At 35.8% G+C, this 20,608-nt stretch overlaps 3 protein-coding genes across 3 annotated transcripts; 1 reads left to right on the top strand and 2 right to left on the bottom strand.

The window, feature by feature from the left end:
• The first annotated feature begins 1,961 nt into the window (after positions 1-1,961).
• On the top strand, positions 1,962-9,170 carry LOC122316016 (sodium/hydrogen exchanger 1-like). Its single transcript, XM_043132433.1, has 14 exons — positions 1,962-2,334; positions 2,429-2,547; positions 2,867-2,964; positions 3,127-3,186; positions 3,277-3,323; positions 3,411-3,605; positions 4,693-4,739; positions 5,562-5,628; positions 6,433-6,533; positions 7,217-7,318; positions 7,671-7,809; positions 7,890-7,952; positions 8,035-8,115; positions 8,595-9,170. The coding sequence occupies exons 1-14, from the start codon at positions 2,149-2,151 to the stop codon at positions 8,913-8,915; spliced, it is 1,626 nt and encodes a 541-aa protein (XP_042988367.1). The 5' UTR covers positions 1,962-2,148; the 3' UTR covers positions 8,916-9,170.
• A 3,750-nt stretch (positions 9,171-12,920) lies between these two features.
• On the bottom strand, positions 12,921-15,625 carry LOC122317378. Its single transcript, XM_043134444.1, has 3 exons — positions 14,957-15,625; positions 14,207-14,230; positions 12,921-13,369 (listed from the first exon to the last, which is right to left on the bottom strand). The coding sequence occupies exons 1-3, from the start codon at positions 15,153-15,155 to the stop codon at positions 13,077-13,079; spliced, it is 516 nt and encodes a 171-aa protein (XP_042990378.1). The 5' UTR covers positions 15,156-15,625; the 3' UTR covers positions 12,921-13,076.
• A 996-nt stretch (positions 15,626-16,621) lies between these two features.
• LOC122317375 (phosphoglycerate mutase-like protein AT74) lies at positions 16,622-19,855 on the bottom strand. The gene is made up of 2 exons (XM_043134441.1): positions 19,240-19,855; positions 16,622-17,183 (listed from the first exon to the last, which is right to left on the bottom strand). The coding sequence occupies exons 1-2, from the start codon at positions 19,721-19,723 to the stop codon at positions 16,747-16,749; spliced, it is 921 nt and encodes a 306-aa protein (XP_042990375.1). The 5' UTR covers positions 19,724-19,855; the 3' UTR covers positions 16,622-16,746.
• Positions 19,856-20,608: the final 753 nt, after the last annotated feature.

Genomic DNA, 20,608 nt, shown 5'->3' with positions numbered 1-20,608 from the left:
GAAATAATTGATACGGTCAAAGCAGTCATTTTCAGTTCCATGTTTGCAACTTGCCAACTTGCATGGCTTATCAAGATTCCTTGGTATGATCGAGAACAATGGTGCAAATATTTTTTTATTTTATTTTAAATATATTTAAAAAATAAAAAGGCTAATGAGAATTCATGGCCACTTCAAAGTCAAAGCTACTTGGACATTATTCTTTATTTTACATGATCACTTTCACCCCCACTTTTTCAAAACCTTTTTCATGATCTTCAAACTCGGGCATCTTGCCTCAGATTGCGTCAGATTGGTAGCTACATTTCTCATGAACTTTCTAGGAGACCCGTGTTTATCACGAGCGTCGTACATTCATGCCAGATCTAAATTAGGTTTTGACCTTTTAACCATTTTTTTAGATCATTAATTTAATTTAATTTATAGTTCCCAACTCAATATTTAATGAAGTTTATGTATATATATTTATCATAAAATCCAGAACTTATCTATACCCACGGAAACACGTGATGAAACATGTGATTTTGATATAATAGACAACAGTAGACGTGAGTGTGACAGTGTACCTAAAATCAATCGTGCGATCCAACACTCACTAATTGAAGGCCATGTTGCATCCATCTGATCTGGGTACACTCTTTTCGTTTTTTGTTGTGAAAGCCACGTTTCTCTACCTTATTCTCACCTTCTGAAACGCACACTACGTGTTTGAGTTTTGTCCTCGTACAGACTTCCAATATTAATGTTCTGTAAATTTGAACACGTGACCCGGCCCCAACTAACGGCCCGCACTCTTATCTGATTATCTCTTATAATTCTTTGCTCATAAATGTCATTTTATAATGAAACAGATCGTTATGATGCGCAGATCTGACAATATTTTAATTAATATTGTAGTTTATATCCCATGGATGGTTAGTCTCAATGGTTCTCAAAAAGGTAAGGTTTCAACGTACCTATGGGGCAAAATGTGCTTGCCAAATTTAGCCTTGCTGTTCAAACTCTCCTATAAAGGAAATGCTTTAGTTCCGCTAGGGTTACCGCTGTCCCTTTTTTCTTAATAATTAAGAAAAAATTATTTAATATTATTATAAATTATTTATATATTTTTAAATATTTAAAAATATTAAAAAATGATTTGAAAAAAAAAAAACAAAATTTTTTTAAGCCTAGCGGGAGCCACTCATTGTGACTCTAGCATCATCCCTCCTATAAATTTACAAGTTCAGCATTTTTATTTTGGGTAAGTTTTGTTGTTGCAAAAACATTTTATTCTTTTTTTCTCCACCAAATCCATTCTACAAAACAAGATTTCTTAGACTTTATTTAGATGTTAAGCTGAATTGAGATGATAAAATAAGTTTTGTGTGGCCTACTTAAGATGAGCTTAATGCTGCGTTTGGGTATTGAGAATACTTTATGTACTCAACAATTTTCACTACTATTCATTACTTTATTATTACTTTTCACATATTTTTATTACTATTCATTACTTTTTATATACTTTTTACTACTATTTACAACCCTTCTCAACATCTTAAATGTGTTTAGATATTAAGATAAGTTTAAATATATTTATAGAAAGTTGAAAAGATTATAAGCCATCCATATAAAGATATGTTGAGTTGAAAAATATTATAAATTTGACGTGTAAAGAAAGAAATTTTAAATTGAAATGAATTTATTAACTTAAAAATTAAGTACTTAAATATTATGTTTAACTTAAAATTAGATTAATTTGAATTGAGCTAAATTTCAAAAGCCCTTAAAGTAGGTCTCTGCTGGACAAACAATTTACAATCCTAAGATCCTAATCCTCGTACCCTGCAGGATTCTGTTTCAAAATTCTTTATACGTAGAATGTAGCAGAGCAAGAAAAATTCTGGCAGTGACATCTGGCAGATGCAGATATAAAGGTTGTATCTCATTGCACATAATCCGAGCCCGTACCAACTACCATTCTTCCCTCCATTTCATCCACGAATCGAAGTCTGGAGAGCTCAAGGTCATAAACAACGTCGGACTTTGGTCTGAACGTCCAATCATTAGCTCCAAACTCCTACAAATCCCACACCGCGTGTCTCTTCCTTTCTCGAAACGAACCGAACCCATCTTGTGAATGCCAAATCCAGCTACAGAATCCAATAAATGGCTGTGCTCGAAACCTTACCGGTTCTGCTCCCCGAACTCCAAGAATCATCATCTTCGTTTCTTAGCACAAGCACCATCATTGCACTCACCGTCTTCTTTGCGCTCCTCTGCGCTTGCATCGTTATCGGTCATCTTCTGGAAGAGAACCGCTGGGCCAACGAATCCATCACTGCCCTCCTGCTGGTACTTGGAACTGTGTTTATATGATTGGTTTTTTGGTAAAAGATGATCAACTCAAATTTGGGTTTTCTTGTTTTTTGCTATTGGTTGGATCTAGGGGTTGTGCTCTGGAGTGGTGGTGTTGCTGGTGAGCAAGTTTCAGAGTTCTCAAATACTAGTCTTTAGTGAGGATTTGTTCTTCCTTTATCTGCTTCCCCCAATCATTTTCAATGCCGGGTATGATCTCTTCCCATCTCTCAATGTCCTTGTGATTGGTTCATAGAAAAACCGTGCCTTTACTATATATATGGTTGGGTTGTTTTGGAGTCCGAAATTCCAAGCAACGCAAGAAAAGAGAAGATAGTGATGTGGGGTTAAAAATTCTTCTTATAGAGTAACAGAGAAAACTCTTAAATGCTGTTTCATTGGAATCTTTTTCTGGAAACTAGTTTTTAAGTTTATTTTTATTTTTATTTCCACGAAATGTCCTCTTTCTTAAACGTGTATTGATTCTTACATCAACGTAGATTCATATCAGTTCTTGATCTGTTTCCAGTTTTCAGGTCAAGAAAAAGCAATTTTTCAAGAATTTCACAACGATATTTTTGTTCGGAGTATTCGGTACAATAATTTCATTCTGCATAATATCACTAGGTAAGATCTGCAATCTTCCATCCACTTCGACTGTTTGCTTTTCCTGTTCAAGCATGATACTGATCTTTTGCCATATACTCATATTTGGTATACGATGTTATATTTTTACTCAATAATAAGTCTTAAGTCTATCAGTTTTTTTTTTTTTTTTGGACTCTCTAGGTGCCTATTTGCTATTTAAGAGGATTGGCGTGACAAACCTGAATATTGAAGATTTCCTAGGTGACTAATAACTACTGTTGAAACAATTTTTTCATGCGATGGTTTCCATTATTCTTTAGTACTGAGTATTTTGTCTTCCTATATGTGCAGCTATTGGTGCGATATTCTCGGCAACTGATTCAGTTTGCACTCTGCAGGTGCAGTTGACAATTCGACCCTCATACTTATTAATATATGGTTGTTGACATATGTGATTAATCCATGATCTTTTTCTCATGTTAAAGGTTCTCAGTCAAGATGAAACACCCTTACTTTACAGTATTGTATTCGGTGAGGGAGTGGTGAATGACGCCACCTCTATTGTGCTTTTCAATGCAGTCCAAACACTTGATTTCAGCAACATTGATGCTCTTACGGCATTGAAATTGTTGTGGACTTTCCTTTATCTCTTCTTCAGCAGTACTGCTCTTGGTGTATTAGTAAGTTGTTTCTTCATTTCCTCTTTATTTTTTTAAGTTGTTTAGTTGGTGCACATTGAGTGCATTGCTGATAATCAAGCATGACTGTTATAGCGAGGAATTGCATTGTACGGATTGTAAAGTATCAAGCTAAAATGTTAACCTGTGCAGTATGCTTGAGGCCATGTAGGTAAAATCACTACTTGTCCTAAAAGCTTAAGCTTATGGGAAGAGGTAGATTTTATTATTTATTTTATATCTTAACACTCTCCCTCACGTGTGGGTCAGACTCTCTCTGAACGAGTGGGTCCGACACGTGAAATATTTAATTAAGAAAAATTCTATTTGCAGTCCCCACTTGGAGACTGCATGTATAGGCTCTTTATTAAAAGAGAAAAAACATCATTTTAAGTGAGATATTTTAGTAATTTTAAAAATTTTTAAAGATGAAATTGTCTATGCCTGCATTGCAGTCCCCAAATGGAGACTATACGTAGCATTGCTTTTTAATTAAATGGGGTAAAGTGTAGAGTCAGAATTCGAACTCAAGACTTTTTCTCTAATACCATGTAAACTCACCACTTGTCCCAAAAACTTAAGCTCATGTGAAAAGGTAAATTTTATTATTTCTTTTATATCTTAACAATGTCTTGGATGTTCTATTTTATTTTATATGGAAAGATATTTTGTTCTTCTTTCACTGAAGCAACTTGAGATTTTGACAGTTCTGTTGGGGTCACATTAGGCAGAACAAATTCTGCAGATATTCTTAATGCAAATTTACTTAACTTTCTGTATTTGTGAATGTCCAGATATAATTTGTTTTAATCCTAGTTAATTTTCACATACATGAACACAATTATATTCCTCATAATGGTGAAGAATTATGCCATTTGTTTAAATCAACAACACTTATGGTGGTTCACCAGCATTGCAGCTCGTTCAAGTATATCCTTGCTTGGACTTATGAGCTCATATGTTAGCAACTGGCCATCAAATCGGTTTTATTTTTGGTGTGTTGTGGGCTTGCTAAATTTTATTACACTGTTTATTGGAAACTCGCTGTCCATCTATATATCTTCTTACTTTCTCTATGGTCATGTTTTAGGCGGGTCTTGTAAGTGCTTTTATCATCAAGACACTTTACTTTGGAAGGTACAAACATATGCGTTACGGCTCTTCATTCACAGTATTTACCTATTCTACATATTTCTTTTAATGTTTTTGCATCCCTGATACTTTGACACTGTTCCACAGGGTTATAGGTCGCATCTTTGCCGACCTATAACCCCATGGCCCCATCATATTTGCGTGGGCTTCCTGTCACGTAAAATTGATGAACTTGGAGCCCCGCCTCAGCACTTTAAGTTAGGCTTATGATTCATAATTGGTGTCAGTATCAAGTTTGAAACAATGAGTCTGTAAAGAAGAAAAGTGTAGCATAACCTACAGTAATAACATTTATTCTGATTGATAATAGAAAGCAAAGGAAACTGAAGAGTTTATTGCAATATGAAACCATATCTTCCCTGCATGTGGATAAGTTTCCAACTTGTAACTGAACTACACAATATCAGTCTGTAACCTGGGCAATTCTTGGATCTCTATCCTCATACGAGTTTTACTGCATATTTAGGCATTTACACAAAAATTAGCTTGTAATTATATTCATCCAGGAAGAAGCTACATGATCTTGCACACATTTGAAGATATTAAGGTTCAAATCCTGGATAGTGACACAGAACTAGTTGGGGAAAGGGAGAATGGACAATTAGATAAATTGAAGACAGTTGCTAGGAAATATGAGCGGGCAAAACAATGTGGCTAAAGAGTAGTGTAAAAGACATCAAGGCTAAAAGTTAGGATCCATTTTCTAGAACGAGATGAATGGCAAACAAGGAGTCCAGATCACAGGTTAAATGACCCCTAATTATTTAAGCCTGAGTATACCCTGACGTTATTGTTCTTACACCACAGGCATTCCACAGACCGTGAAGTTGCACTCATGATGCTTATGGCTTATTTGTCATACATGTTGGCTGAGGTACCATCTACTTGTATTTCTTTAAAGTCACTTCTTTTTTGTTTCCTCAGTTATTGTGATTGCCATACCCTTAAAAAAGAGCTGCAATTTATATCCAGTAAAATAATGAAAAATTAGCAAGTGATTGAACCGTAAAAATAAGGTTCGGTTTGGCCACTAAGATTTCTCATCTCAAACACAAAATTTTCATCTCATCATTACAACTTTCTCAAGTCTCCATATAAAATATAATAAACAATTCAATTTTTTCTTCACTTTTTTAAATCTCAAAACAATAATAATATTAAAATTCAATATTTCATCTTAAAACTTAGAATTCTCGTCTGAGTGGCCAAACTGAACCTAAATTTCCGATTAATGTGTGGGAAAGTTTAGTCCCCATTGACACAATGGGCTAAATTTATTGTTCCATGTCCATTGATAGGTTTGGCAGCACTTCAGCAGTCAATGATGTTATATCTTGTGATGCATTTATAGTGGTTAATCACTTTTGGCTGGCATCTTGGACTTTCAATTGGAACCAAATAAGTTACACTTGCTGAAGGTTCTTATAGAACCCATGCGTAGACAGTTTGCTCTCTTATGTCTTCACATCATGCCGTAGGTTTTATACTTGAAAAAGCTATAACTCAATATACAATTTTGTGAGAAATATTGAATTTGACCACCCAAGTAATAACAATATATGAGATAATTTCAGAAATAGGATGTTTACAGATACGAGCAGAATGGAAAATTGAGGCCAGATCGTTGCTTTGTGGTGAATTTCATTGAAATTAATAAATTCCTAATTTCTTCCTGCAGCTTTTAAATCTTAGTGGGATCTTGACAATATTCTTCTGCGGCATTGTCATGTCCCACTACACATGGCACAATGTAACAGAAAGCTCACGGATAACAACCAAGTAAGAACATAATCCCTTAATCTGTTTTATGCATTGGATATCTGTATCAAATGTAAGATGATTGTCTGAAAATTTGAATTATAAAGGGATCATATTCTAGTGAAGATACGAAGCATAAAAATGCCTACAAGGAGAGAGGCCTCCTAGTACATATTACTAAGATCTGTTCCCATATTTGGGAATCCATGGTTCTTTATACTCATTGTACATGGAAAAATATATATAGATTTTGCTTTTGTTATTCCAACTAAGAATTGTAATATCCTTCATTAGGGCCCTTAAAAACCTAGAGAAAGATGAGTAATAAATGCTCGTAAAACTCAGTAACCATGATAAAAACAGATCAAACTAATCCGTAGGCACAAAAAAATCACAGTTTGTAAATTGTGCAGAAGACTGCAAAAGACAAAGATTTAGGGTGCACCTGCAAAGAGCAGTTTGACAGGCAAAGAAGGTAATCTGTCTGTCTGAAATAGAATAGATAAGCTCGTTAGTGTAATTGCTTGGAAACTTTGATTTTGTTTCCCTGGTCCTGATTCTTACTAGGATGAGTTAAGGTTCTTATGAGTTAGATAAAAAAAATTAATGAGTTGGGTTGTCAAGACAATAACCATGAGTGAGTTTCATTTAACAACTGAGTTATGTTGATAAATCCTAACTTGCAAATGGTTTTATGATTTCAGGCATGCATTTGCAACAATTTCCTTTATTGCAGAAACTTTTATATTTCTGTATGTTGGTATGGATGCCTTGGACATTGACAAATGGAAACAGAGCAAAGCAAGGTATTTATACAACTTTTCTCCTTCAGTTTTGATACCTAATAGTTTGTTGAAAGTTCAAATATCGTTATAGGTGAAATGAAACGACACTTACCACTTTTAGATATAAGGTATCCTGAATGCTGCCATTGCCATAAAACTTTGCTACCAAATAAGTGAGTTTTAACAATTGCCATTCGCAAAAAGCTACACAACCTCCTACTATTTACACAACCTCCACACACCACACTTTTTTTTATTTTTTATTATTTTTTTTCTTTTTAATATATGGATAACAAGAAAAAGAGATGTATCTTCTCAGGAAGCAAACGAGATATATACTGCTCTCTAACTGGTATTATTCTGTTTTCTTCAGTGCAGGAACTTCAATCGCTGTCAGTTCAACATTGTTTGCATTAGTGTTGATTGGAAGAGCAGCATTTGTGTTCCCTATTTCTAATATTACAAATTGTGTGAAAAAACGAAACAATACGAAGATTGAGTTTCGACAACAGGTAGCAACGGCAGGCACTTAGGTGCATGGATATTCTTGTTTGAGTCTAGTTGAAACTGTGCTAACTATTTGAAATCTCAGTTTATAATATGGTGGGCAGGCCTAATGCGAGGTGCAGTAACTATTGCATTGTCCTATAATCAGGTAAGTTGCTGGCGTTTCATGTCTATAATATTTTAAATCGTTTAGTTTTTAGGCAGATATTGATTTGTGAAATTACATGCAGTTTTCAAGTTCTAAAGACATATCGACGGAATATGCACTGATGATAACTTGCACCATAATTGTTGTTCTATTTAGTACCGTGGTATGTTTTCTTGTATTTCCGTGAAATCATTGCTTTAAAGTAACTGTAAGTAGACTGCCATGTAACACTAGCGCCGTCCATTGAACCCGTAAGTCTTTGGTTCTGTTTGGCAAATTAAACGGTTTTTTATTCTCTGCTTCTGTTTGGGATCCCAGAAGATTTTCATCAAGGAAAAAAAATTGTCAGAAAGAGAACCAAGGATATGAAATTAAAAAAGACAGCCTTTTCAAATTGCGCAAGTTATTTAGAAAAGTTGGTACACTTTTCCAGTGCTAAAAAAAGAGAAATTTTTCTTGCAATGGTCTGTCTTGTTGTTTTATATCGCCCTATACTCCTTTTCCAATAACTTTTATCACACTCATTTTCCTTTTATTTTACACTAAATATTTGACTCGAAACAGAACATATACGAATCGTTTTCTTCAACATTATATGAGATTATCTTATTATTATTAAAACTATTTTTTTTTTCAAAATAGGTGTTTGGTTCCGTAACAAAGCCACTAATTGAAGCAGTGCTGTTACGCCATGCAAAACCTGCAATCTCAGATGCAACTGACATTCCAAGTCTAGAAGACTTGAACATTTTATTCATTGAAAATGACGATCCAAGTGAGCAGGGCAACAATCCACCCCCCCGCAAGAACAGCTTAAGATTGCTGATAAGTAACCCCACTCACACTGTCCATTACTGGTGGAGAAAATTTGATGACAGGTTCATGAGACCAGCTTTTGGAGGACGGGGTTTTGTTCCATTTGTTCCTAGCTCTCCAACTGGTGCAAGAGACGAAGCATCTTGAAGTCAATGGTTCATTTTAGAATTTGTTCTTTATTATAATTTTGTTATATAATAAAATGTATAATTATTCTGCAACATAAAAAGAAGGGTGGATGGTATTTGCTAGGAAGAGTTGCATAAGACTTCTTTATATACACGTATATATGTATGTATGTATGTATGTATGTACATCTATGTATGTGTATTAATGTATGTGTCTGTACACAAATTTTGTTGCAATAATAAAAACAGAAATGTGGCTACTGATTTAATTGTATCATAGGATTTAATTGAATGAATTATATCTCTCAAAGTGTCTAAATGTATGCTTTGTGATTTGTATTGTTATGAGTCTCTCTCTCTCTCTCTCTCTCTCTCTCTCTCTCTCTCTCTCTCTCTCTCTCTCTCTCTCTCTCTCTCTCTCTCTCTCTCTCTCTCTCTCTCTCTCTCTCTCTCTATTTATTTATTTTATATATATCAAGATTATTGGCTCATTCAATCCACAACATTCATAAATCAACATGTGGGTTGTTTATGTCATAACACGATCACTAATTATATTTGTTGACGTCATGTTTCGTACACCTATGAAGCTCTCAGTAGTCCAAGTCTTCGGGCTTGTAGCTTGCAAACACAAAAAGAGATTGGTAGGTGTTGGTCTTTGGACGGTCGGGAGAGACTTCAATGTCTAAATTAGTAATGCTCTCAGGAAGTATGTGGGAGAGTAGAGAGAAATAGATGACTCAGTGAATATAATGAGTGTATAGAACATAACCCCCTTTCGATACTTAGGGGTTCCCTTTTATATCTTGGCTTAAGGGTCAGGCGTCCATGCTCTACGGCTAAGGCTAGAGATGTTCTTTCGAAATTCCTTTCGCCATACCTATTTAATGTTGCGTGGTCCTCTGAAGAATGTATTTAATGCGACATGATCCTTTGGAGAGTACATTTAATGCAGCGTGATCCTCTGTTTTGTCCTAGAGTTTAATCTCGTTGAGATGACATGTTCTTATTCCCTTTTCATTAGGGCAAATTACTTGTGCTAACTGTCCTCTGCTCTGAAGCCCCGAATCCAATTTATACGGGTCGAGAGCCCTTGGGCGAGTTACCAAGTGGCTCGGTGGGTACAGGCTCTGGATATTGGGCTGCTAATGGGCCTAAGAAAAAACCTCCTAACAATATTAAGGATTAAAAGTGTCCCTAATTATGTGTGGATGGTCAAATTTAAAAAGAGAAAAATATAGTACGAGGGTTCAAGTTCTATATGGATAATATCAAATACGTGCGGGGTCTGATCTTCAACTCAGTCAAAAAATCATTGAGACCTTAATCTTTGAAAAACCTTGAATTAAACATTGTGGTGATGATCATACATGATACTAAACTGCAGAATTTTACTTTTTTTGTCCTCAATATGCTTCCATGGAATCTCAGATTCGAGGTTGTCGTGCTGATGCTAGGTTTATACATGTGTTTCCTGTACACATATGTGTAGAGCATCAAACGGCAATAAACTAGAATTTCCTCTAGATGGAAGAAGATACCATTGCTTTCTTCTAGAGGAAAGATAGAGGTTGGGTTGGTTCTGCATTTTACCATGCCACTACTTGTTGGAACAAAAGGGGTTGCAAAACAAAAATAGTGAGAGAAAGTTTGTTTCAAGTTGTGTTATAAATGTCACTTTCATTAAGACAATATTCGTCCCCATCAATTACGATATGCACACGAGTTACAAGTGAATTTATTTCCAAGATACAATGAAACTTAAAACAAGTTTGTTTGTTTAACTGCGTTATGCACACACAAAATTAGACCCAAAATACTCTCTAATTTTACTATTCAACCAAAAAATTAAAAATTTGTTCTCTCGAAAACAAACAAATTCTAACAAGTTTTAAATAAATGAAATATTTGGGGGAGAGAGAATTTGAAATTAAATTCTATGATTCTCAAATGGTGGGCCAATAAGTCTATTTATAAATGACCAAAAGATGTGAATGAAAAGTTATTACTCTTTATTTTGCTGAACTGTTTGGAACAGGTATATACATTATGTCTGCCGCCACAACTTAGTCCAATGGTTTGCCTTGTTTCTCTTCCAATCGGCTGGCACTGGTTCGAATCACAGCGTGCACATTGGGAAATTAATTTTTCCCATGCGTTGCAGTGCATCGTGCCCCCTTAGCCCATGCGTTGCAGCGCTTTTCATGCAGCCCACCCCTTGAGCCCCAACCATTGCACAGTGCATGAGAGGCGCCTAGGAGTAGCCTCCTCATAAATCATAAAAAATCTATCCTTTGATAGAGGTGTGGATTGAACCCAGGGGTTAAATTGGAAGCCACGAAACCACCAAGCCACCTAAAGACTTACGGTAAGCACATAGACCCAAAACAAAATAAACCTTAGAAACTTTCCATATCTTCTCACAATTCACTACTTCTAAAAACAACCCAAAAATATTATTAATAATTATAATATATAATTAATTATTTTAAAAATATTTCTAACACTACTTTCAAGAAAGGCCGCCATTTATGATTGAATTACTGTCTTCGCCCAAAGCCCGAGTTCAATTACTATGGCTGCCAGTTCGCAAGAAGGATCTCATTTTTGTAGTTCGAACTTCAAATTCTGAACATGCGGCATCAATCATCTATTCACCCGCAGGCATTGACATTTAGGTGGAGATGAACTTGGGAGCTTTGAGATTTACATTTTTTTTTTTTTTTTTTTTTTAACTTTTCTCCAAAGACACAACCATGCTATACATGCAAGTTCAATCTTGCCACACATTCAACGCCATAAAATGATGCCATTTTTCAGGGCAAAGCCTACCAATATTCTCTAAAGCTCCTTTACTTTGATCATGACCACAACTTTAAAAGTGCAGAAAGCTTTAGGGCCGGGTTAGCTTCTCCTCTAGAAAAGCAAAGGATCTCTCCCAAACAACTCCCCTTAATTCAAAGTTTGTAGTTTGTACCCACATTATCCGCAGCAGATTCCAACTTAAACCCTCCCACCAATGCCCATTTGACCCCCAATACATCTTTGGACAAAATTAAACTGATGGATCAAAGGGAGCACCAACTCCAATATTCGAACATCTGCATCAGGCTCTTCAACTTCTTGAAAAGCCTAGCATCACAAGCGCTCAAGATCCCCTCGACTTTGGGGCCCCTTCCATTAATGAATCATGGTTTTTCCCGAGTGCCTATTCCCAGTGCTGCACAAGATGGGGCTGACTCCAAGATTGAACTCGAGCAAGACAACGCTTCAAAGACTTTAGAGCCTTTTGGTGATCCCCATGGTAGGGAACTCCAACCAGTTCAAGACAATAATGATTCTCGGATGAACTCTGTTAAAAGGCAGCTGGAAGATGAAGAAACATTATCTGCTGCGGCATCACAACCAAAAGCTCCAAAGAAAGCGGTTAGCTTCCATGACGTGGTCGAGGAGATGAGCAGTAAACCCAAACAGAACAAGAAGATGAATAAAACGACCAAAAAGTCAACTTCGTTAGAACGTGAAGAGGATCCAAAGCCCTTGCGATCAATTCTGAAGGTGGGGTCTAAACTAAACGAGAAATCAGATTCGTTTGTGAATCCTTGTGGCGATGGATGAGTACTGTTCTTCATGCATGTCATGGAATATGCACGACATTGATTGCATATATTGTGTAGTTACAAATTAATATGATTATTCGCAACTTCGGTCAACAATTATCGCTCCACCTCCAATTTGTTGTTCCTTTTGCACTTTGTATCATCGTGCTACCTATTTTTCATCCTATCTTAACGTTAAAAAATATTAATGACAACGGTTGCAATTTGTCTCATATTGAGAGCAAAGTAATAACTTAGATGGTTTGGTGACAAAAGGGTACGTGGTGGTTTCAAGGAATAAAATATGGTTTTGAATTCCATTTTCACAAGTTATTGATTGATTTGATTACTGTAGTACTTTCATTTTGGTTTGAAGGCAGCAGCCTGAAAATGCTTAGTTCTCAGACAGAAGACCACTTAAGAGGTTAAAAAAGGTCAAAGGTAACGTCAGGTAATCTATATTCACAAGAGAGACCTCTAAGCATTAGTTCATGTAGAAGCTACGTCATAATCTAAAACCTAACATTAGCATAAGACAAAAACGTAATAACTAGATTCAGGAAGTATATTCTTCTGCTATCCTACCACCCGTGTTCACGAGCTCGTTTCTCCCACAATTCCGAAAGCTTAACCTCCTCTGCAAGTTCTCTTTCAGCCCTCTCCCTGGCTTCCTCGCAAGTTTCCACTCCAGTACTGCACTTTTCTGCCTCCCGTCGATAGTGTGAAAAGGTTTTCCTAGCATCTATCACTAATGCTTTGGTGTGTTCTATGGTATCATTGGCAACAGCTTTCCGTAAATTTAGCTCCTCTGACAGTAAAGCTACAAAATCCTTCTTCATTTCCTCCTTCATATCGGGATCATTTTTACCACAGTCTGCACATGGAGAAGAAAATAGTTAGACAAACATGCGCAAGAGAATTGCTAAATGGTCGTGTTGGAAATTGACCTGTACTTTCTTTCACAGTTATGCAGCAAGTCCGCTGTGGGTTTGCTTGAAAACTGAGGCCAAGAGGGCATGCATCAAACATGTGTAATTGTAGCAGTGAGCTTCATTCCTTTTACTAATTTATCCATGTGCTCCCTAATGCAGGGCTTTTCAGGTTCATTGATATACTCTTGCAATTAACCCACCTCCAGTCTCATGGCAACGCCAATCTTTCTTAGACCATGGGAGCCTTCTTACCATATTCACTTTCCACTAACAGATACTAAGCTCTACACTAATATTCAAAGAAAATGACTTGAGTTCTTAAGAACCTATATATTCCATTTCAACATCAAGGGGTTTCTGAAGGCAATAAGCGTCTTTTAGCAAAAATGTCTCAAATTTCCAACCATCTTATCCCGACTTGGAAAAGGATTTAACCATATCTCAGTCAAGCATTACTATCCATGGAAGAAGATGGGATGGCTAGTTTACCTTAATATGCTAAAAATATGAAGATTAAGGTCAAAAGTATTTCTAAGAATACTTCAAAAACACTATCAACTTAAAATCCTATTTGAGTATCTTTGTAGTATGATTTGTTTTAAGAACTTTCTGGATAAGGAAATGTTACGTTTTATTGAATGCTTCAAAAAGTTATACACGAACTGCCAAGAACGTGATCACAAATTTTAGCAGTTCCAACTACCAAAACCACTTGATCCCTCTGGAGTGCTCACAATACCACTTCACAAATAAAACAGAAATAAGACGCATGAACTGACCTGGCAATGAACTGTTGATGATTTCTGCAAGAAGGATAAAGAACAAACCAATGAGTTCAAGTGGCATCAAAATATAACTAATATCAGCAAGTTCAAAGATAGACACGAAAAAGAAAAATGCGACGAACTATAAGTTATTTTTTTTGTAAGTTATTAATAGAAGGATCTGCACCTAAAAGGGAACTAAGTATTACTGGCCTCAACTCCTGCCGTACACTCGCACAGAAGTTAAACACGATAGAGAAGTAGAAATTTCAAAATTCTAACCATCCCCTAGATTAATTAAAGAAAAGACCTAGTGGGGGGTTCGCTAAACTTATGTGAAGAAAAAAAAACAAATTAATAAAGATGTCTGAATAGAGTAAATCACTTGGCAGACCAACCGTAAGTGGTCTTCTTCAACCATCTGTTCCTCAGAGTTGTAAATCTTAATATTCTCTTTAAAATTTTGATGTATCAATTAGGTCTATGATTTTGGATTTTTCGATTTTATCCAGAGCATAATCAATATCATTATCATACAGGGTTGACATATTCTAAGACCAAGATTTAAAAATAACATTTTAAAACTAAATTCACCAGTCACTAGGCAAGTCATCATCTGAAGCACAACTACCAAAGCGGCATTATTTGTAATGGAGTACTAAATGTTCAAAGTCAGACAGGAGGAGTCAAGACCTCAATATGCAAAACGACCAATGTTACAATACTTAGAAATACTTTTAACGAGCAATGAAAACTGAAACTCACCTAAATGTAAGGGCAGGAAATCCTCAGAGGAACAATCGCAAACACATAAAGGGCATGGAGCTTGGGTAGTTGAATTCCCCTTCGAACGCCAGTACCGCGACGGCCCAACTATGTAGCCAGCCAAACTCAAACCCACCAAAACCAGCACCAACCTCAAAACACCTTTAGTGTAGAATGCATGGTCGGGGGAATAAGCCATCTACCTTACTGTGAGTTTATCCCCAAAACAAAAAACACCAAGATTTCACATACTCAAAATGTGAGCATGACTCAGACGTTGATGTCCACTAAAAGCGAGTGAATGTTACACCAAAAACAGAAAATAAAGAGAGCCCCAGATTAGAATCTAGGAATACAATGCTAGATCTGGGTATCAAATTTCCACAACACAGTTATTAAACCAACCCGGTGTCTTCTAGAAGTGGGTCTGAATTTTACAGCGAAAATAGAAAATACCCACGATTAGATATCAGACGCCCATTTCATTCAAGATCCAGGAACTGAAACTAATGACTCAAGGGCCTTAACTTCAGAATCTAATATGTCCCAGATCCGAGAAAGTGTATATTCACAAAAATTACGTGGGTCCGTAGCTGTAAAGAGGAAAAGAGAGAGATTCCTCTGGGATTTGTGTCAACCCAGGAGGAGTCTGCTTTGGAATTTAGACACCGTATTTTATTATGAATAATAATATTTTATAAATTTATTGACATGAATTTAAATATAAATAAATTAAAATATATAAAATAATTTTAAGATAAATTTAAATATTTTTATAAAAAAATAAATATATCTCATTAAATTGAGATGAGTTGAATAAACACAGCCGATCTCAAGAATAAAAATATTGAGAAATGATATTTGTATTAATTACGTAATCGTTGCGTAATATTTTTTTTTTAAAAGTGAATAAGTAAATATAAGATTCACGTAAAAAATTATTTTTTAATAATAAATTTTATTTATTTATAAAATAATTACGTTTTGGTAGAGAGAGAAGGGGTGGGATTGTCCCCGGGGGGGGGGGGGGGGGGAAGAGAAAATTTGGGAAACTCAAGGTTTAGACAATCCATGTGAATATTCAAGACATGTTTTTGCCTGCTCAATCTCTTTCCCATGTGATCATTGATGATATTGGCATATATTATGCGATTTTGAATAACTTCCTTATAATGAGGTTGGAAGAAACTGCCCAACTTGCACATGTGCAAATGCGTCTCTAGCATGCAATCCTCTCAAAATATTCAAGAACTTGTATGATACGAACAGAACATCGCCTGTCAAGATAAACTTATTCTGCATTCGTACATTTGAGTTATTATGATGCATTTGAAGCAAAATTTACTGATAAAAAGCACAACAATCAAGTTTGAATGACTATAAATCAAAATATCCTCTGATGCAGTATCTGTTTTTAGTTAGAGTAATGCTACATACAGTCATTTTTGTGCACTTCCTGCGCACTCCACTGATATGATTAGCTGGATTAATTTTTTTTAATACACAACCAATCATATCACTGGAGTGCACAAAAGAGTCCGCAAAAATGACTGCACATAGAATTTTCCTTTTGTTGGTTAATCCGTAACATGGAAGCCTGGGGCCCCATCATCCCTACTCGGCGAAAAAAAAAAAAGGCTGATTGTCATCTTCCCTATTCTCAAATTGGAATCCTAACTTTTGATCTTTTACTATATGACTTCACCACCAAATCAACATTGAAATTTCTCTTTTACTATTTAGATTCACTATGCACAAACTACGATCAAGTGAACAAAAACAATGTCAACTTAAATATCGGACAACCTATGCAAATATGCTTCATTCGGAGTTTTGTGGTCGTCATCATTTTCATCCGAATCAGCTAGATGGTCAAAGAAAGCATCAAGATACCAGGGACAATTTTCATTCCAAGCACCCCTGTTAGCATGGGCTCGCCATTTTTGGTCAGCTATCATTTCAGAGTCGAGTCCCCATTCTCTCAGTTCGTCCTCTGTATGATGGATGGCTAAGCTGTATTCTCCACCACTCCCCAACTCTAGTACTCGGAATCCACAGTTCCCGAGATTGTTTAGGCGCTCAAATTGATCAACAGTCCACTTGAACCACTTCATGAGGAAGACACGTGACGTTAGCCCATGCGATATAATTATGAGATTCAGGTCGTGGGAAGGGTCATGGTGAAGCCTGTTCATATCTATGTCCCTCCACAGAGATTCAAGGAAACCTGCAAGATTCAAGTTATCTCTTCAATATTTCCATTTCAATGACACAAATTTTAAAAACAAGTTCCCATTTTCAGGTATAGTTCCAATTGACAGACTCACACAATCCACCAACTACCATCATAACAGAGGAATGATTCTGTTGATTGCAAAGGCTATGACTTGAATTTCCCCTTTACTAAAAAAATGTTTCAAAATGTGACAATCCGTGAAATCCAAATAAAACCAAGAGGCATACAGGTTATGATCGATTTGCAGATTCTACATTGCTCCATGGTTCAGGCCAGTTAATGCTATGCCTAGAAAGTATAGAGCTAGTGCACATGCAAATTGTAACTACTAAGTCCTACTTAAGAAATAAAAGTAGTATTGCATATGCAAATTGATTTCATGTAATTATCGTAGTTACAAGACACTAATTCTAAAGTAGTAGCAAAACCATTAAAATTGCTATGTGATATGCATGATAACTTTCTTTGCACAAAGTTATCAACAGATGCCAGTCTCCTTTTTTTTAACCTTTTATAATTGAATTTTACATTTTTGCAAATGAAGGCACATTGACATTTTCTAAATTTTCAGCAATCATTTTTATAGCAAAAGCTATAATTTGCAGAATAGGAAATTGGAAAATGTGGATCTATTGTTAATGTCTTTTTTAATATGTAAATTCCCAAGCAAAGCAATCTAGAGTTAACAATGTTTCATAATTTATGAAACTTTCCAATTTTGATTGCTTGTTTGTATTTTTATTTTTATTTTTTATTTTTGTTTTTTACAAAGTCATCAAAATTCTCTAATGGAGGATCCTAGAAGTTTTTTCGTAGAGATTTTGGAAAGTTTGACATTCAAATGTTCACCAAGTATTTCAAAGGCATGCCTGCCTGGTAAGTCTACAGTTACCACAATACAAGTCATGTCAAGCGACCAAGCATGCAATTGGTGAGCACTTAACTGAGCAATGGATATGCGCAAGGAAGGCAACTTTCATCGATAAGGCTCCGTGTCAATTAACTTATATGCCAAATGCATAGCCCTAGTATAGTAGTATTTTTAATACAAGAAGAATGGGCAAGATATGTTCTGCATGTGCAAATGGAACCGTGGGATAAAGAACCTGCCTACTATAACATGCATAAGCAACCACGATTGTGCAGATTGTAGCTTGATTAGGTGAGATCAACAGAAAATTTTGAATCACATCTGCAGTAAAAGATAGGAGAACACATGCTTGGTGCTGTGCAAGCTAACTTCCATCAATGGTGCATCTAGATGAACTTGGTTGACTAAATTCCTTACCTAATTACATTTCTTAAAAGGGAATTGCTTAATGCAAAAGTGCTTTAAAGGGGACCATTCTCGCACCCTTAGATTCAAGATTAATCAATAAAGATTGGCTAGTCAACCTCGATTCAAAGTTGTGAGTTTGGACCCCGAACTCTGAACAAGCTCTGGCAGTCTATAGTACTTCTAACCCACTATGCTAGACACGTGGTCGGTCCCTTGAATTGCCTCCTAATAAGGTTAGAAGCCAAAAGATAGTTATATGCTCCGACTTTTCTTCTCCTTTCCCACATTTTTCCATCTACGATTCTTCTCCTTCCCTAGATTTTTACGTCAAGTAAACAACACATAAAAAAGAAGGGGCATGACAACATGGGACCAAAATAAATCATAGAAAGTGGTCTTACAAAGATGCTAAATAACTAACATTGTACTTTGTCCATTTTCAAATAGTTTCTTGATTTCCCATTTTCTCAATTAGCTCCCCTTTTTTCAATCAGATCCTTCATTCCATGTTCCATTCTAGTTATCAAGGAAACAACTTTTAATCCAAATCAGGTCCCAAACTAGAAAATTTTGAAAAAGGAAAAAACCGAAGCAAGCGCCCTCTCTAGTAAAAAAATCCAAAATGCTAAATCACTAACTAAACAAGAGAAGGACAAAAACTGAAGGGATATTGAAAAGGGGAAAAAAAAAACACTAGAAAACAAAGATAAAAAGCAAAATAAACAATTTAAGCAAGATAAAAATATAATAATAAGCAAAGTACATAACTGGAAACGCGGTCGAAGACATCGGCGGCGGACTCGCCCTCGGGGAAGCGATAGAAGAATCTGCCAAATCTTTCCCGAGTCTCTTTGATCATTTTCATCCTCTCCTCCACTTGGAAGTTCCCGAAATCCTGCTCTCGTACCCGGCATTCCTCTCTGACCCCGATGACCCGGCGCTTCGAGAAGGAGCGGCCGATCTCCCGGAGCGTGGATCGGGTGCGTGCGTAGGGGGAGACGTAGAAGTAGACGCGCCAGTGGGAAGAGGAGGAGCCGGAGATAAGGTCGCGTAGGTTGGCTCCGGCGCGGTGGGCCTGGGTCAGGCCAACGGAGGTAAGAGGGATTTGGTGGTCGGGGATGGTGGTGTAGGCGGAAGTGTCGAGGTTTCCGGCTGACTCACCGTGACGCATCAAGATTATGCGCTTGGGGAGGATTGTTGACTGCTTCTTGTGCTGCTGTTGATGGTCATGTTGTTGATGTTGGTATTGCATGATTCCTCTTATCTGAGATAAATTTGCAGAAATGGAGTGATTGTTTTTGTTGCTATGGCTGGTTTGGGGGAGATGATGTGATGGATTGGTAATGTATTGTTTTGGGTTTTACTTTTGCTTTTCTCATTCCTTTATATATCACAACTTTGACCTTTCGGTCCATCATTCAACGTTCAAAGTAATCTTGCAAGCGGATATCATTATTCATATTATTATATTGCCAACGTATTTACACCTCACAAAATTATGTGTAATTGTTTTTATATATATTTTTAATGTATTTCATTAATATTAATAATTATATATTAAAAAAAATTAATATAACTAATTATATCAATAAAATGTGTAAAAAATACGTAAAAATAACTGTATGTTGCATTACTCTAAATATATATTTTTATTAACAAGATTTTGTTATTTAAAAAAATTTTAAATTTTAAATTTCGTAATTTTCAATATATCAATAGCTGACATGTAAAGAAATAAGATTTTTTTTATAAGTTTTTCTTAAATATATTTAGCATTTTCCTTCATATTATTATATATTAATATTTTTAATAAATATTTATTTATTTATTTTAAGTATTCACCAATAGAGTCACATAAAAATATAAGAAATCAGTTTAATAATAAAATCCAAGATGAGAAGCAAAAATTTATATCCTTTATTTTAAGTATGGCATTCATCTTATATTTTGTCATAAGTGATGTTTTAATTAAGACGGTGATTTATAAAGTCACTTATAATTATGAATAGCTCGACATTATTAAGTTGGATGCATATGATCTACGCGATATATAGATTATTATAAGAACGTGCATGACGACAGAGCTGGATGCATGCATGCATGGATAGAATTCAAGAACTTGATCAGGAAAAACGTG

The sequence above is a fragment of the Carya illinoinensis genome, chromosome 7 (genome assembly GCF_018687715.1).
Source record: "Carya illinoinensis cultivar Pawnee chromosome 7, C.illinoinensisPawnee_v1, whole genome shotgun sequence".
Lineage (NCBI taxonomy): Eukaryota > Viridiplantae > Streptophyta > Magnoliopsida > Fagales > Juglandaceae > Carya > Carya illinoinensis.
Note: the sequence above shows the minus strand (reverse complement) of the source record. Positions and strands in the feature narration are given on the sequence as shown.

Coding starts and splice junctions, on each gene's coding strand:
- LOC122317375 (XM_043134441.1), bottom strand. CDS start 19,723: ATGCAATACCAACATCAACAACATGACCATCAACAGCAGCACAAGAAG. Junction 17,184..19,239: donor TGTCTTCGACCGCGTTTCCA/GTTATGTACTTT, acceptor TGAATCTTGCAG/GTTTCCTTGAATCTCTGTGG.
- LOC122316016 (XM_043132433.1), top strand. CDS start 2,149: ATGGCTGTGCTCGAAACCTTACCGGTTCTGCTCCCCGAACTCCAAGAA. Junction 2,548..2,866: donor CCAATCATTTTCAATGCCGG/GTATGATCTCTT, acceptor ATCTGTTTCCAG/TTTTCAGGTCAAGAAAAAGC. Junction 2,965..3,126: donor ATTCTGCATAATATCACTAG/GTAAGATCTGCA, acceptor TGGACTCTCTAG/GTGCCTATTTGCTATTTAAG.
- LOC122317378 (XM_043134444.1), bottom strand. CDS start 15,155: ATGGCTTATTCCCCCGACCATGCATTCTACACTAAAGGTGTTTTGAGG. Junction 14,231..14,956: donor TTTCCTGCCCTTACATTTAG/GTGAGTTTCAGT, acceptor TCCTTCTTGCAG/AAATCATCAACAGTTCATTG. Junction 13,370..14,206: donor CATCAACAGTTCATTGCCAG/GTCAGTTCATGC, acceptor CTCCATGTGCAG/ACTGTGGTAAAAATGATCCC.